The sequence below is a fragment of the Acanthochromis polyacanthus genome, chromosome 21 (assembly GCF_021347895.1).
Source record: "Acanthochromis polyacanthus isolate Apoly-LR-REF ecotype Palm Island chromosome 21, KAUST_Apoly_ChrSc, whole genome shotgun sequence".
NCBI lineage: Eukaryota > Metazoa > Chordata > Actinopteri > Pomacentridae > Acanthochromis > Acanthochromis polyacanthus.
This window is the reverse complement of record NC_067133.1, coordinates 7,275,798-7,292,838: the sequence shown is the minus strand read 5'-3', so window position 1 is coordinate 7,292,838 and position 17,041 is coordinate 7,275,798. Positions and strand designations below refer to the sequence as shown.

Here is a 17,041-nt window from a genome sequence, read left to right as displayed (position 1 = left end):
AATAATGGTAAATAATAAAAAATCACAAGCATAACCAAATAATAAAGGTTAGTTTTTCCTTGTTTTCATATGTTTTATTAATATTTATGACTTCATTTTGTCGTATTCTATTGTTTGTTTTCAAATCTTTTCTATAATTCCTTTTGTCCTAATGATTATTACATATTTATAATAAAAAATATAAAAAGCAACTGTTTCCCTGCGTTGCTCTGACGTCATATTTGCGCGCCTCCATTCATTTGTTTCCCTCTCGGCGGCGCCGCTTGAGTTTTCACAGCTCTGCTTCGGTATTTTCTGTGTTTTACGCGTTTTTCTGCGATTTCGGGAGGCTCAGTGGCAGCAGAATGGGTCCCATAGAGGTGAAGTTCTTTTCTGGCCATGAATGAAGAAACTCGCTCATATTGTCGGCTAAAATGTGCTAAAGTCCGCTGTATTGTTCTTAATGTTGCTACTGACGCTAATGCCTCCTTTATGTTCGGTTCCCAGAGGGAAACACAAAAAACGCTTTAAAAAGTTCCGTTTGTTCCTTCTTTCCTCTATTTCACCGAATGTTCACTTTTATAGCTAGATAGGGACTTAAACGAAACTCCGTTAAATATTCTGCAAATTTAGATTTTTTTCTTTACTAGTGAAACATTTTACATTGAACTGCAGGTTTTTTAGAAATGTCAGTGCTAAAGTGAAGCCCCCGCATCATTCGGCTGGTTTCAGCTGTTTCATTGATAAACCAGTTAGCTGTGCTGCTTGATCACATGGAGTTTGTTCCACAGTTTCTGCAGCTTCAGGAGATCTGATGGATGTTTAAAATGATATATTAATGTTACATTAATATTAAAAATGCCTAAAGTCAGATTTAGTGCAGCAACAACAGCTGAAAAAGAAACCTAATCTATCATGTTTATTGATTAGCTATGTGATTGATTAACAGAATGTTTGAATGGTTGCAGCTCCTCCACATGTCCGTCTTCTCTCAGAGCTTCTCTCCTTGCGGACGATTCCTGGCCGCTGGAAACAACTATGGAGAGATCGCAGTGTTCAGGTAGGACAGCACTGATCAATACCCTCATCAATAACCTGATCAGTAACATCACACACCTGATCAGTACTCTGGTCAATAACCTTCCCCACCTATACAGCTCTCACTGATCGGTTCAGATTGATCCAGTTGATCAATCATTTCAGTTTGATCTCATTGATTGGTCCAGATGATCGATCGGTGTAGATTGATCTGATTGATTCTCTGTATTTCAGTCTCTCTGCAGCTCTGAGTCCAGACGCCACAGCAGCCAATCAGAAGCCAGTTCTGACCTTCACAGGTGAGTTCAGTTTAACCTGCAGAGGACTCAGTTTAACAGGTGAACTCAGTTTTAACTCCTTTCTCCTCCATCCTCCTCCTGTCTCCAGCCCATGAAGGTCCAGTCTTCTCCCTGCTGTCCACTGATGTTCACCTCCTCAGTGCAGGTAACGGCGAGATCAGCGCCTGGAGCTGGAATGAACTCAGCAAGAAGGTAAAGAACTGAACTTGAATCTAAACCTGAACCTGAACCTGAACCTGTTTGTCTCATGTTGGACTTTGTGTTTCCTCAGAACGTCAAACCTCTGTGGACCAAGAGACCAAACTACAAGTGAGGAAACCGTTTGTTGTGTTTGTTCTTGATGGACTGAAGGACAGAAGGACTGACTCAGTGTTTATATGTTTGTAGGTCCAGTCTGGAGATCCCAGAGATCAACTCCATGATCATCAACCCCAGAGTGAGAAAAAAAACAACAACAAAACACACGTTAAATATATTTTGTGGGTTGTTGTTAGTGTGTTGTGTGCTTGTGTCAGGACAACAGTCTGGTGGTGGGAGGAGGAGACAACAACATCCACATCCTGGACCTGGAACATGGAGTCTTTAAGGTGGGTCACTGCCGCATCATGTCTGGTCCAGTTCTGGTTTAGTTGAGGCCCAGTTCTGGTCTGGTTCAGGTCCGTCCCAGTTATGTGATGTGGTTCTGTCTGCCTCCAGAACGTCCTTCAAGGACACTCGGACTACATCCACTGTGTGAGCGTCAGAGACAGAGAAGCTGAGATTCTGTCAGGAGGAGAAGATGGAGCAGTGAGGATGTGGGGTGAGTGAGAGCAGCCATTTTGGAATGAAGATGATGATGATGATGGCAGTGCTGTTGATGATGGAGATGATGACAATGAAGAAGAAGATGATGATGATGTGTGTTTGCAGACAGCAGGTCCGGTCAGTGCGTTCACTGCATTGAAGTCTATAAATATGAGGTGAGTTTGTTTCTGCTGCTTTATTTCTGCTCCATGTTTAGCCTGTGAATAAAGTGACCTGGGTCTGGTTTTGTTTCAGAGCTGTGCTCGGCCTCAGTTCGGTAAATGGATCAGCTGTCTGACCACTGACTCCGACTGGATGGTAACTAAACACTGAATGCACTTATTCAGTCAGCAGGCTGCTAGTTTCATAAATCAGTGACTGTTTTCAGATACTACACTGTCACATTTACCTCCAGGTGTTAGACTGTCACACTGCATCCAGATATCAGGCTTCCAGGTATTAGACTGTAACGGTTTAATCCAGGTATTAGACCATCACACTGGATGTAAATGAATTGTGAGGTGTTGCACTAGTGAACCTGATCTTTCTCTGATGTTTGCAGATGCTGATCAGTTACTGACTGTATTGTGTTGCTGTGGTTGTGTTGTGTTGTAGTTGTGTGGTGGAGGTCCGTCTCTGTCTCTGTGGCATCTTCGCTCGTTGTCTCCAACCTCCGTCTTCCCTCTGAGCGGCTGCCAGCGACAGGCAGCGTTCTACCAGGACAAGGTGAGCTGTTTGTGTGGCATTGACTTGCGGCTCTGTGTTTGTGTTGCGTTCACTTGCTGCTATGTGTGTTTATGGTGCATTCACTTGCTGCTCTGTAGATCCTGGCGGTGGGTGAAGGTGCGTTCGTGTCCCACTGTCTATTGGGCGGGGAGGTGAAAGCTCAGATTCCCTGCACTCCTCAGAGCCTCAACACACTGCAGCTGAACACCAACAGCACCGAGCACCGGGTGAGTCCCTGAAGGCAACGCAGTGTTTCCTGATGGCAGAGAAGCTTTTTGTTATTACGTACAAACATTTGTTTCATTTCAGGAAAGAAGTCAAGTTAAAGTTCTTAAAATTAATTTTAAAAATCAAAAGTTTTTGTAACTCTTGATGGATGCGTGTTTTTCCCATGTTAACGGTGGGTCAGTGAACGTCCCATCAGGTAAAGGTGTCGTGTGTTTCAGGTGCTGACAGTGGGAGGAAGCAGCGACCACATTGACGTTTTCACCAACCTTTCCTACAGAGCCTTCTCCCTCAGCTTCTGAATGTTTCTAGCTCAACTTAATAAAATATTTTCTCATTTTATAAAAACCGTGTTTTTATTCCCCCACCCCCCAAAAATCTGTGGAACTCAGATTAAAACTCAAAACCCGTCGCAAAGAAACAAAGTCTGGAAAGATGTAAATAGTTAAATACCTACAGAACATGGAGAAAAACAACAGAAATGAAATATAAAAATGACAAAACGACCACAAAGAGACAAAACAACAAAAATGTTGATTGTAGAGGCTGTAAAAATAGAACTATTTAAATATCTACAATATGTGGTGAGAAGATGACTGGTCCAAATAGACACAAACAAGACTTAAAAACTGCAAAAATGAGACTTAAAATACAAAACGTTAAAAAACAATGGTGCTTTCCGAAGCTGTAAAGTTAAATAGTTAAATGACCTTTCCAGTGTTGGTGAAGTCTGTGGACGTCATGATTCCAGGTTGTTTCAGAAGACATTTCTGAGTTCTCTCTTCTCCTTCCCGCTGTATTGTTTCCAGGATTTTAGATTGAAATTGAACCACAGTGAAGAAAAATGAGACGGGAGAGAAAAAACAAGCTTATTTGAGTTCAGCAGGTTAAACATCTGGACTAGAAAACATTTAACTACAAATGAAGCAGGTTTCTGTTGGTGTCAAGTTTTCTTCTTCTGCAGCTCCAACAGCTCCCCCTGCTGTGTGGGTCAAACACACAACGAATGTCGAATCATGTTCTCTTCTGCAGATTTTTGCCACTTTATGTTCGGTTCTGGTTCTGCTGCAGCGGCTCGAGTACATCTAAAATGTTAACACAGTTGCTTTTCATTTTACAAGCAGTTAAACAGGAACAGACGCGGCTGGAGGGAAAATGTTCAACGGGAACAAAGTTCTCGATTTAAAAAGTTGAACTGAACACATTTTATTTATGAAAGCAGAGAAACATTTACAGATCAGACAGACGAGTTCTCCAGAACCAAACTGGAACCCCCCGTCCAACACAAAGAACCAAGTCATGATGCGTTCAGGGAGCAGAGTATGAGTGGGGACAAACTGTACTTCTCATTATTGTTATTTACAAACTGAAGGAGGAGCTTCACATAGAGCTAAGCTGTTGGTTGAGCTGGATCTACCCAGAATGCGTCAGGACTACAGTGGATAAGGAGCTCCACAGTGCAGAGAACAGACAGTTTTACAGTCTATTTGTAGCAGTGGTGGAGTTACTGAAGCTGCAGGGGGCGGGGCCTCCTGTGGGCGGGGCCTCAGGCGGCTGACAGACAGGCCTGCCGGACGCTCTGAGCCCAGGTGTTGAGCAGCTCCGTCACTGAGTGTTTGTCCGGTAGCTGCAGCAGTTTGGACGTCATGTTTCTGTGGACCGACTGCAGGAAGGAGTTCGCACCTGGAGACAAAGGAAGAGGTTACCATGGGGACGGACACATACATAGGAGGAGGTTACCATGGAGACGGACATACACAGAGGAGGTTGTTACCATGTGGACAGACACACAGAGGATGAGGTTACCATGGAGACAGACACACATAGGAAGAGGTTACCACGGAGATGGACATTGACAAGATGAGGAATGCGAATGATTAAACGTGAGCAGGAGAACCTCACCGTACTGTTCTCCATCGTCGGCCCAGTATGGACTCTGATCGGGATAATCAGCAGGAACACTGAGCTGCAGAGGAGGAACACTGGGGAGGTTCTTATCATCTGGAACAGAACCAACAACGGGAAACCTGATGACAACGTTTCTGTAATTCTGTGTTTGAACATTTGATCAGTTCAACTCTTGATTCATCTACATCAAAATCAGCCTCATACGTTGTTAATTAAACATGAAGCAGTTTCTAACTTCACACAACGAACATCAACATCTCGACCTCTATGAACACCGGTGTCTGTTTCTTTATGGAGACAACACCAGTCTGGATTGAACATTCTGCAACAATTAGTCATTCTGATCTGATGAAACTACTCTGTCTGTTCTCACCACATTTCATGGCTGTTAGTTCTATTTCTGGCGATACTGAACCCGTTTTTGCACATAAAAACTCATAGAACCATTTGCACTACAACAACTGTTACAATACTTGCACTATTATCACCTCAATAAGCGGTCTTATATCGCACTACTGCCAGTTCATAGGTTGATTTTTATATATTTTAGTTATTGTACTTTATTTAATTTATATTGCATTTTTGATACTTTTTTTTTTTAAATGTATGGTGCTAAAACAAAGGGTGCGCGTCTTTCTGGTTCCTCTGTATGTCCTGGATGTATATTCTTATTTTTCTATATTTAACACTATAAATATTTATATTTCTTCTCTCAAAAGAGAAAGGATCTGTTTATGTCTGTGCACTGTGTCCGTCCTGTTTTTTCTGTCTTTGCTGCTGTAACACTAAATTTCCCCGCTGCGAGATCAATAAGGGTCAATGTATCTATCTATAGAGCAATTGACAATAATAATCTTCTATTCTTTTCTAAAATACAAAAATCCAGGTCTGAAAACATAAAATTCTTTAAATTCAGCCAAAACATTTGACAGAACTTAGTGTTGGGCAAAGAGGTAAACTGAACAGAACCTGAGATGTTGGACAAACAGAACTCAGACTGATCAACAGTTTTTCTCCTTACTAGCACTTCGTAAGGAAAAACCTTCTTGATGTTGACGTTACTAAAGGTGTTTCCTGATCAGACGCATGCAGATCCAAGATGCTGAGTTAAACAACCTCCTGGACCTGACGCACTGACTGACTGATCGGCTGCACTGCTCCTCACCCAGCTTGCAGACGAGGTGCACAGTGCCGTTGTTGCTGCAGTACGAAGGGTCCAGGTTGACCAGGAACTTGACGTCGAGGCGAGCCACCTCCCCCTGCAGGATGTTGGAGATGGTCTGACGCTCGTCCTCTTCGTGTTTTCTCTTTCTGCCGGAGACGTTCGGACCCCTGAGGAAGCGGATTCATCCATGAAAACCAACCAGAACCTCCTCAGAACCATCTGCTTCTTCTTCTTGAGGACTTTAATAATGATCAAAGTTCTACCTTCATAGTATGAATATTCTCACATCCTTTAACCCTCGTGTTGTCCTGCGGGTCAAATTTACCCGTTTTACAGTTTAAAAATGTGGAAATAAATATATGTTTTCACAGTGAATTTCTGATGTCCACATTTTCAACATTTTTGGGAAATACACACGTGGACAAAATTGTTGGTACCCCTCAGTTAAAGAAGGAAAAACCCACAATTCTCACTGAAATCACTTGAAACTCACAAAAGTAACAATAAATAAAAATTTATTGAAAATTAAATAATCAAAATCAGCCATCACTTTTGAATTGTTGATTAACATAATTATTGAAAAAAACAAACTAATGAAATAGGGCTGGACAAAAATGATGGTACCCATAACTTAATATTTTGTTGCACAACCTTTTGAGGCAATCACTGCAATTAAACGATTTCTGTATTTGTCAATGAGCATTCTGCAGCTGTCAACAGGTATTTTGGCCCACTCCTCATGAGCAAACAGCTCCAGTTGTCTCAGGTTTGATGGGCGTCTTCTCCAAATGGCATGTTTCAGCTCCTTCCACATATGTTCAATGGGATTCAGATCTGGGCTCATAGAAGGCCACTTTAGAATAGTCCAACGCTTTTCTCTCAGCCATTCTTGGGTGTTTTTGGCTGTGTGTTTTGGATCGTTGTCCTGTTGGAAGACCCATGACCTGCGACTGAGACCAAGCTTTCTGACACTAGGCAGCACTTTTCTCTCCAGAATGCCTTGATAGTCTTCAGATTTCATCGTACCTTGCACACTTTCAAGACACCCTGTGCCAGATGCAGCAAAGCAGCCCCAAAACATTACTGAGCCTCCTCCATGTTTCACCGTAGGGACAGTGTTCTTTTCTTCGTATGCTTGGTTTTTGAGTCTATGAACATAGAGTTGATGTGCCTTACCAAAAAGCTCCAGTTTGGTCTCATCTGTCCAAAGGACATTCTCCCAGAAGCTTTGTGGCTTGTCAACATGCATTTTTGCAAATTCCAGTCTGGCTTTTTTATGAGTTTTTTTCAGCAGTGGTGTCCTCCTTGGTCGTCTCCCATGAAGTCCACTTTGGCTCAAACAACGACGAATGGTGCGATCTGACACTGATGTACCTTGGCCTTGGAGTTCACCTTTAATTTCTTTGGAGGTTGCTCTGGGCTCTTTGGATACAATTCCAACGATCCGTCTCTTCAATTTGTCATCAATTTTCCTCTTGCGGCCACGTCCAGGGAGGTTGGCTACTGTCCCGTGGGTCTTGAACTTCTGAATAATATGAGCCACTGTTGTCACAGGAACTTCAAGCTGTTTAGAGATGGTCTTATAGCCTTTACCTTTAAGATGTTTGTCTATAATTTTTTTCCGGATGTCCTGGCACAATTCTTTCCTTCGCTTTCTGTTGTCCATGTTCAGTGTGGTACACACCTTTTCACCAAACAGCAGGGTGACTACTTGTCTCCCTTTAAATAGGCAGACTGACTGATTATGAGTTTGGAAACACCTGTGATGTCAATTAAATGACACACCTGAGTTAATCATGTCACTCTGGTCAAATAGTTTTCAATCTTTTATAGAGGTACCATCATTTTTGTCCAGCCCTGTTTCATTAGTTTGTTTTTTTAAATAATTATGTTAATCAACAATTCAAAAGTAATGGCTGTTTTTGATTATTTAATTTTCAATAAATTTTTATTTATTGTTACTTTTGTGAGTTTCAAGTGATTTCAGTGAGAATTGTGGGTTTTTCCTTCTTTAACTGAGGGGTACCAGCAATTTTGTCCACGTGTGTATTTGAACATTTTTGGGTGGAAAAAAAAGATGTTAAAAATGTTTTTTTTTTTTTTAAGAACATTCACATAAAAATCAACCAAAATCCAGCGAAATCCGCTGGATTTTGGTTGATTTTTATGTGAATGTTCTTAAAGAAAATATTAGAAGTTTTACTGATATATATGTAATCATTTTAGATATTTTTTGGATTTCTTGGAAGATTTTTACTCATTTTTTGAAAATATGTACAACAATTTTCTTGCCAATTTTTTTTATTTTTTTTTTAAATAAAACGTTTAAGGGAAACTTTTAAGAAAGTATTGGAATTTTCTTCCCAAAGGTTTTGCAAGTTTTCAGAAATTTTTGGATTTTTTTCAGACAAGGAGCAATATTTTTTGGTGCTCATAAATGAAGACAACAGGAGGGTTAAGATCGTAGAGATCTGTCCAGATTCATCACTTTTTAATGGACTTTCTCCATCATTTCTGAGCCTCAGAACTTCATCAATGATCGGTTTCTTACATGATCGGGGGTCCGTGGATGGCGCTCATGGCCGGGGCGAAGGTCCGGTACAGCGAGTGGTTGAAGACCGGGGATCGGATGTTGGCCATGACGGCGTCCAGCAGCGGCTGACACAGGTACTGCTGCTTGGTGAGGACTGGAGGGGGCGGGGGCGTCGGCTAAAGCAACAGGACACAACGTCACCGAGGAATCCAGCAACACTTAACTGAAGAAAACAGCAACGATTTAAAAGAAACGGTGAATAAAAACAGCAGACATTGTTCTCACCACGGCCATGTCGTTCTTCAGCTTCTCCAGAGCAATTTCACATTTCTGCAGCGTCTTCAGAGGACATCTGCAGCAAGACAAGACCAAGACTGAAACCAGCTAATGTCTGCTCTGGATTTACACCTCTGATTCATTCAACCTTTCAATGTTCAAGGTTCAAGGAATCTTTATTGTCCTCGTGGAGCAAATCACTATACAGCCAGCAGAGCAAATCAACAACAATCGCAGAGTACCAGCTGCATAAAGCACAGACGACGACAATAGATAGCACGAACAGGTTAGTCAGTCACTTGTTCAGCAGGACAATTGCTTTATTTATACTCAACAAGGAATGAGTAATTTATCAAAGTATTCAGGTCAAATTACAAAATCAAAGGCTAAAGAAATGAATCAAAAAAATATACATATTATTTATTAATCTGAAGCTGTCAGTGGCTCTTGCTTTTGATATTTCTTATTTATTTGAGAAAATACTCGTGTTTTTCATCCCACTTTGCGCATATTTTATTGCTGTCTCCCTTCCTTTCTGTGCTTTTTAGGAAATGTGAGTCCCCTTCACTTCTGTGATTGTGAGTGCAGCACAGAAACGGATTTAATGTGAAGGTTCTGTTGTTTATTATTGTTGGTGTTTATGCAAAGCAGCAGAATGAATGAACAGTACCTGGTGTTCGGATCAGTCAGGATGTTCAGCAAACTCTTCATCTTACTCAGGTCCTTTTTCCTGTCTGCAAACACAAACAACAACCAAAATAACAGTAAAATATCTACAACACCTTTAATTGATTAAATGATGGTATATATTCATATTAGTGTCTCAATCACAACTTTCAAATGTTTGTTCATTTTCTGGATTTTAACCCTTTAAATACTAATTGGTGGTTTACATTATGTGACTGCTGTCTTATATTTAATGAACTAATTATTTTAGTTCTAGAGAACATGAATATCTGATCCGTTAACGAGCATCAGGCTGCAGAATTTCTCTTCGTGTATGTTTCTAATAATTCTTCAGTTGTGTCTCAGTATTTCTTCAGCTGTTAGTTTCTGGTGTGTCGTTGTTGTTGTAAACACAAACAGGAAGACGGAGAGACAGACCTTCGTTTTTGTCTATTTTGTTGATCATCCGTCGCAGCGGCTCGATGTACTTTGACAGCTGCTTCAGCTTCTCCATGTACTGCTGGTCCTCCAGAGACGTGGCTCCGGCCGGACTCATCACCGAGCTGGGGTTACCTGTGGACAGGGGAGGACAAGGAAGGTGATGATCAGCTATGTACAGTAAAGTCTGTGACAATCTGACAGAAATTTATGTATTTTCCTGTTATTTCTGACCACTTGTTTAAGAAAAATGCCCATTATTTTTAGTAAATGAACCCCAATGAATCAAACTAGTTCGGGAACTGTGTATTTATTTTTATTCTCAGTTCTTTTCATTTTAGTTTCAGTGATTTTTGCTTGAATCCTGCAATCCCGGAACTTAGTTTTAAATTTAAAAAAATATTAAAACTGATTTGCTTATTACCAGGGTAGTTTGAGATCGATTTAATGGTTAATAATTAGCAGCTGCAGTTCCAATTAATACAATGAGGAATGAAAAAATATATAAATGACTCAGTTTTTTCAACCAAAAACCAAAAGTGTTTAGTTTGCAGTTATAATAAATATTTCTGCAAACTAAATATTTCTTTAAAAGTGAACACAGATTATTAAATTATCTGTACATTTGTCTCTTTAACACATTTACATTCATATCTTGATGCTCATATTTTTATTACTGTCTCTTTTTAAATGTAACCCAATTTTCAATGACAAATCAATAAATATCTGATTGTAATTTATTCTAGAGCATTTAAATTTACTGCAACAGTTGATGCCTTATTAAAGGATCAGAGAAAGATTTATCAGTTGATCATTTCATCACCACTGCAGGGAGAAACAGATCCAGGGCTTTGAGACACGAGGAAGCAGCTGTGGATGAGACGGCAGGTGGCGGGATCGGTCTATTACCTGGAGTGTTGAGGGGTCCTGGGGAGGGCACTCCGTAGTTCTGGGGGTTCTGGACGTGGCCGGGCTGGGCGAGGGCTGAGGGGACGGGCTGGGCTGGAAGCCTCCCGGAGACGGCGTGGGACCGGAGCTGCACAGAAGAGCAGGGTTAGAAATGGGACGAGTCTATTAGCTGGAAACAAGGTGCAGCCTGGGACGCCACCGTACCTGGCCGAGTTGGGCTGAGACGTGGGCGGCTGTGGTGACGGCTGGGGAGGAGGCGGCATCGCCTGCGGCGTCTGGACCTGCATCGGGGAGGGCGATGACGTCATGGAATGTTGCTGCACCTGGAGACGGAACGAGCCAATCAGAGGAGGCTTCAGGTTCAAACTGGTCAGATATCAGTCTGATCAATAAAGACTCGATTAAAATATCACAGCAGAGGTTTGATATTTTCTGCAGTGCATATTTATTTACACCCTCAGTTTGATTCTACACTGTAAAAAGTAGTAAAACTAAGAAAAGCCCTGATATGAGTCAACGTCAGAGGATTTTCACTGGTTAGAGTACTGAATGAAGTCAAGTCTAAAACTGGGAACATTTTGGATAAAGTCTGGTCCTATAGTTGACTGTGCTGCCACACAACTAGAGATTAAAGTCAAGTTTAAAATTAAGACTTTTCTGAATGAAGTCTGGTGCTGCAGAGTCTGTGCAGCCACACCACAAGTGCATAAAGTCACATCTAAAACTGGGAACATTCTCAGTGAGGTTTGGTGTTCTAGACGCTGCAGACAGAAGCAAAGCGTGGACAGGCGGAGGTCAGAAGTCTGACCGGGATAAATACCTGCTGATTCATCGTCTGTCCTCCGACCACACCGGTGGCGTTTGGAGGAGGAATGTTGGGGTTGAGAGGAGCTCGAGGCAGCCGGGGAGGAATCTGCATCCCAGGACGAACCAGCTTTAAAGGAGGAGGACATGAGAGAGGACAGGTGAGCTGCTGACTTTACCTGAGCTGTGCCGGTACCAGCAGGTGATGAGCAGCTTCAAAATGTTCACAGAAAACTTGCACGTTTGTTTGAGAAATGCAAAAAACAACTATGAAGAGAGCAACTTCGATCTCATCTCAATCCCGCTGCCGAAACTGTGAGCTGAAAAATTAATCGATTTAAGGAATGCTCATGATTATAAATCGATCATTTGCCGATGCAATCTCAAAGATCAATATCGAGGCCGAATTTTTAACCTGTATCAGTACGAACCTCAGTCTGATCCTTTGTCATGAAGTTAGAGCAGAGCAGGAAGCTGAAGATATCAATTGAGAGAAAAACTCTTAATGATCTGCACCATTATTAATCAATAGTTGATTAACCGATTATGGCATCATCCTACAGCGCTATAATACACCCAAGTGTAGTAAATGTCATGTGTCTGCAGTTGAAATAGCTCCCTAATCAATTTTAAACCAAAACTTAAAACATTATGATGGGCAAATAGGAAACGCTGCAGTTCAAGACATGTTACACAGCAGGTCTGACCCAGAGTGGAAAGTTTATATCACTGATCAAATCTCAATTAGATACTTTCTCCAAAGCCTTCAGTCCTAGCTCAGGTACCATCAGAGATCACATATGATTAAAAACCTGTCCCATGATGAACATTCAGGCCACAGTTGCCTGAACAAAAGACTCGCCTTTAAAATGTCTGTGTAGATTCTCACTCATCCAGATCATGGTAATAGTAGGAGCTTCAGCAGAAATCAGCTGGACTTCTCTTGTAGGTTCTTCAGAACATTTCTTTAATCTAAATGTAAATCTGAGTGATGGTCCTGCGGCCGGATTGTGTGATTCGATTTGTTGCGCATGAAGCACTGTGGCGGCTGCACTCTCACCTGTCCAGGTGCCCCGGCGGCGGCAGCTGCAGCGGCAGCGTTGAGCTGCGCCTGAGCTGCGGCCTGCTGGGCTTGTTGCTGCGCCTGCTGCTGCTGCTGCTGCTGCAACACTGCACGGGCCTGCTTTCACACAAAAAGGGCAAAGCATGCAAGCAGAGGGACGGTAGACGGTAAACTGATGCACAGACAGTTGGCAGAAACAGACAGGCTGTCCTCACCTCCCGTTTGATATGCACATGGTTTCATATTGATGGAATTTATTAGAGCTTGAACTTCCCTTGGGATTAATAAAGTATCTATCTTCGTGTGAAGAAGTTCTGATTTTTTTTTCAAAACGACATGAGAAAAGAGTTTCAACAAAAACACAAGCAGCTACACAAGAATTAAAATAAAGTAATCTGAAATTGGGCGTAATTTGAATACAGTCTAATACCATAGACGTCTGTGCAGCTACACAAGAAATTATTGTGGTTTGTGAACAGTTTTAACTGAATAAAGTCAGGTCTAAAATGAGGAATACTTTGAATGTAGCCTGGTACTATAGACGTCTGTTTAAAGCCATGAACTTGACAGGAAAAGCTGAGGATTTTACCTGAGTAAAATCTCGTCTAAATCGGACAATGTCTGAATGAAGTCTGGTGTTTGACAACGAGGCATCCATCAGTCTAACAAACAAAAGGAATCTGAAAGTAACAGAGTCCAGGACCTTCTATGAGCGTCTCACCTGGAAGGCCTGCATCTTGAGCTGCTGCTGCTGACTCAGAGAGGTGATGGGGACGTGCTGAGTGGACGTCATCTGTCCGGCCAGAGACTGAGGCACCATGCCAGGCTGCTGCTGCTGTTGCTGCTGCTGCTGGGAGTGTGGAGGCATCTGACCCTGCTGAGGCTGAGTCTGGACCGGCTGCTGTACCATGTGCTGGATGGACTGGGCCTGGGCTTGGGCTTGGGCCTGGGCCTGGGCTTGGGCCTGGGCTTGGGCTTGGGCTTGGGCCTGGGCTTGAGCTTGAGCCTGGGCCTGAGCCTGAGCCTGAGCCTGAGCCTGGGCCTGGGCTTGTGCTTGTGCTTGGGCCTGAGCCTGAGCTTGAGCCTGAGCTTGGGCCTGCAGCTGCAGCTGCACCATCTGCTGCTGCTGAATCCTCGTCGGATGCATCTGCAGAACCAGATAAAACCGAGTCATCACCAGAGAAACAGAAGGACAGCGATGCTGCTCCAACGTCTCAGGTTCTGTCCACAGTTTGCTAGTTGGTACCAAGAACTACATCCTCTAAAATACTTCGACAAAAGTTTGGAGAATTTCATGTTTGAAACCTGTGACTGTTGTAAAATATTTAGGAAATTGTTTTTCTTAAAAAACATTTGAAGACTTCAACGTCTCCAGAAATGTAACTCCCACAGTGTCTGTATGTGAAGGTTAAGACAAAATCGACCTCATTTGTTGTTAAATTCAACATGAAGCAGTTTATAACTCTGCACATCTAACACCAACATCGAGACCTCTAGAACACCAGGTTCTGTTTCCTACCAACAAGTCCACATCAACATTTAGTCTAAATATCTAAAAACTGGAATCTTGTCTTTTCCAAATTTCCACAGATAAGATTCTACTGATGTTAGAGCCTCAAAAGTTGTTCATGTGGACCAAAGACTGTATTTTTATGGAAATAAATGGATCCATTCATATATATGCACTTAAAGGATCTTTATAGACACAACAATGTCTGAACATTCTGCAATTTCAAGATCTAACAATCAAATATTTGGCCTCTGGTGGTTATAGATAGATACACACGTGGACAAAATTGTTGGTACCCCTCAGTTAAAGAAGGAAAAACCCACAATTCTCACTGAAATCACTTGAAACTCACAAAAGTAACAATAAATAAAAATTTATTGAAAATTAAATAATCAAAATCAGCCATCACTTTTGAATTGTTGATTAACATAATTATTGAAAAAAACAAACTAATGAAATAGGGCTGGACAAAAATGATGGTACCCATAACTTAATATTTTGTTGCACAACCTTTTGAGGCAATCACTGCAATTAAACGATTTCTGTATTTGTCAATGAGCGTTCTGCAGCTGTCAACAGGTATTTTGGCCCACTCCTCATGAGCAAACAGCTCCAGTTGTCTCAGGTTTGATGGGTGTCTTCTCCAAATGGCATGTTTCAGCTCCTTCCACATATGTTCAATGGGATTCAGATCTGGGCTCATAGAAGGCCACTTTAGAATAGTCCAACGCTTTTCTCTCAGCCATTCTTGGGTGTTTTTGGCTGTGTGTTTTGGATCGTTGTCCTGTTGGAAGACCCATGACCTGCGACTGAGACCAAGCTTTCTGACACTCGGCAGCACATTTCTCTCCAGAATGCCTTGATAGTCTTCAGATTTCATCGTACCTTGCACACTTTCAAGACACCCTGTGCCAGATGCAGCAAAGCAGCCCCAAAACATTACTGAGCCTCCTCCATGTTTCACCGTAGGGACAGTGTTCTTTTCTTCGTATGCTTGGTTTTTGAGTCTATGAACACAGAGTTGATGTGCCTTACCAAAAAGCTCCAGTTTGGTCTCATCTGTCCAAAGGACATTCTCCCAGAAGCTTTGTGGCTTGTCAACATGCATTTTTGCAAATTCCAGTCTGGCTTTTTTATGAGTTTTTTTCAGCAGTGGTGTCCTCCTTGGTCGTCTCCCATGAAGTCCACTTTGGCTCAAACAACGACGAATGGTGCGATCTGACACTGATGTACCTTGGCCTTGGAGTTCACCTTTAATTTCTTTGGAGGTTGCTCTGGGCTCTTTGGATACAATTCCAACGATCCGTCTCTTCAATTTGTCATCAATTTTCCTCTTGCGGCCACGTCCAGGGAGGTTGGCTACTGTCCCGTGGGTCTTGAACTTTTGAATAATATGAGCCACTGTTGTCACAGGAACTTCAAGCTGTTTAGAGATGGTCTTATAGCCTTTACCTTTAAGATGTTTGTCTATCATTTTTTTTCGGATGTCCTGGGACAATTCTCTCCTTCGCTTTCTGTTGTCCATGTTCAGTGTGGTACACACCTTTTCACCAAACAGCAGGGTGACTACTTGTCTCCCTTTAAATAGGCAGACTGACTGATTATGAGTTTGGAAACACCTGTGATGTCAATTAAATGACACACCTGAGTTAATCATGTCACTCTGGTCAAATAGTTTTCAATCTTTTATAGAGGTACCATCATTTTTGTCAAGGCCTGTTTCATTAGTTTGTTTTTTTAAATAATTATGTTAATCAACAATTCAAAAGTGATGACTGTTTTTGATTATTTAATTTTCAATAAATTTTTATTTATTGTTACTTTTGTGAGTTTCAAGTGATTTCAGTGAGAATTGTGGGTTTTTCCTTCTTTAACTGAGGGGTACCAACAATTTTGTCCACGTGTGTAGATAGATAGGTAGATAGATAGATATTTTATTAATCCCGAGGGGAAATTCAAGATATAGCTGTGGTATTGCTAATATCCAGATTTTAGCTACTTCTGTCACTTAATATCCAGGTTGTTGACCACTAAATAGCTACAAAGAGATGGTTTCTATCTAACAGTCTGACTGGATGCTGCTGATACCCGTCATCAAATAGGTGGGAAACAACATCTCAGATCTCCACATCGTCTTTCTTCCAGGACAAGTGACGTTACGTCTCCCATCCATGTGTTTCTCATTACTAAACTCTGACTGGGTGTAATTCCACTTTCAGATCTACTTTGTTCTTTTAGATCATTAAATGAAGTGGTAACGGGTCAGAACGATGCTGTAGAATCTCAAACTGGAGTTCTATCTCCTCAGAAAGTAACTACAGACATGTTGGATTAAAGTCTGGACTGATGTTGCAAACTGTTGTTGAGAAAATTGAATTCATAAATGTGAAACGTCTTTTCAGCCAGCCAGGATGTCCCGTGGAGTGTTCACTGCGGTGTACCTGGTTGTGCTGCTGCTGGTTCTGGGCTGCCTGCTGCTGGTTCTGGTGCTGCTGCTGCAGCTGTTGGTTCTGGTGCTGCTGCTGCATCTGTTGCTGCGCCCGCAGCTGCTGCTGTATCTGGAACTGCTGCTGCATGGCGTTCTGCTGCTGCTGCTGCTGCATGGCGTTCTGCTGCTGCTGCACCTGCGTCTGCTGGAACTGCTGGAACTGCAATGTGTTCTGCTGCACCTGCGTCTGCTGCACCATCTGCTGCATGGGCATCTGGCCTGGACCTCCTA

The 17,041-nt window shown here is 42.1% G+C and overlaps 2 protein-coding genes across 3 annotated transcripts in view; one reads left to right on the top strand and one right to left on the bottom strand.

Annotated features, from left to right (window-relative positions):
• Positions 1-215: 215 nt before the first annotated feature.
• On the top strand, positions 216-3,398 carry thoc6 (THO complex 6). 2 transcript variants are annotated; one of them, XM_022217664.2, is made up of 13 exons: positions 216-359; positions 948-1,039; positions 1,252-1,316; positions 1,405-1,508; positions 1,588-1,625; positions 1,704-1,752; positions 1,832-1,903; positions 2,013-2,115; positions 2,226-2,275; positions 2,355-2,417; positions 2,715-2,825; positions 2,924-3,052; positions 3,272-3,398. In XM_022217664.2, the coding sequence occupies exons 1-13, from the start codon at positions 345-347 to the stop codon at positions 3,350-3,352; spliced, it is 972 nt and encodes a 323-aa protein (XP_022073356.1). In that variant the 5' UTR covers positions 216-344; the 3' UTR covers positions 3,353-3,398. The 2 variants fall into 2 exon arrangements, with proteins under 2 accessions (XP_022073356.1, XP_022073355.1); XM_022217663.2 differs by lacking the exon at positions 216-359 and having other exon boundaries at positions 930-1,039.
• Positions 3,399-4,240: 842 nt separating this feature from the next.
• LOC110967908 (mediator of RNA polymerase II transcription subunit 15) overlaps positions 4,241-17,041 on the bottom strand; it is a 19,807-nt gene continuing 7,006 nt past the window's right edge. The window contains 14 exon segments of the mRNA XM_022217658.2: positions 4,241-4,733; positions 4,953-5,051; positions 6,124-6,290; positions 8,675-8,832; positions 8,942-9,008; positions 9,603-9,666; positions 10,037-10,171; positions 10,946-10,981; positions 10,984-11,072; positions 11,150-11,268; positions 11,766-11,879; positions 12,810-12,929; positions 13,534-13,959; positions 16,764-17,041. Of these exon segments, the coding sequence (XP_022073350.2) occupies positions 4,597-4,733; positions 4,953-5,051; positions 6,124-6,290; positions 8,675-8,832; positions 8,942-9,008; positions 9,603-9,666; positions 10,037-10,171; positions 10,946-10,981; positions 10,984-11,072; positions 11,150-11,268; positions 11,766-11,879; positions 12,810-12,929; positions 13,534-13,959; positions 16,764-17,041 (2,009 nt within the window). The 3' untranslated portion in view covers positions 4,241-4,596.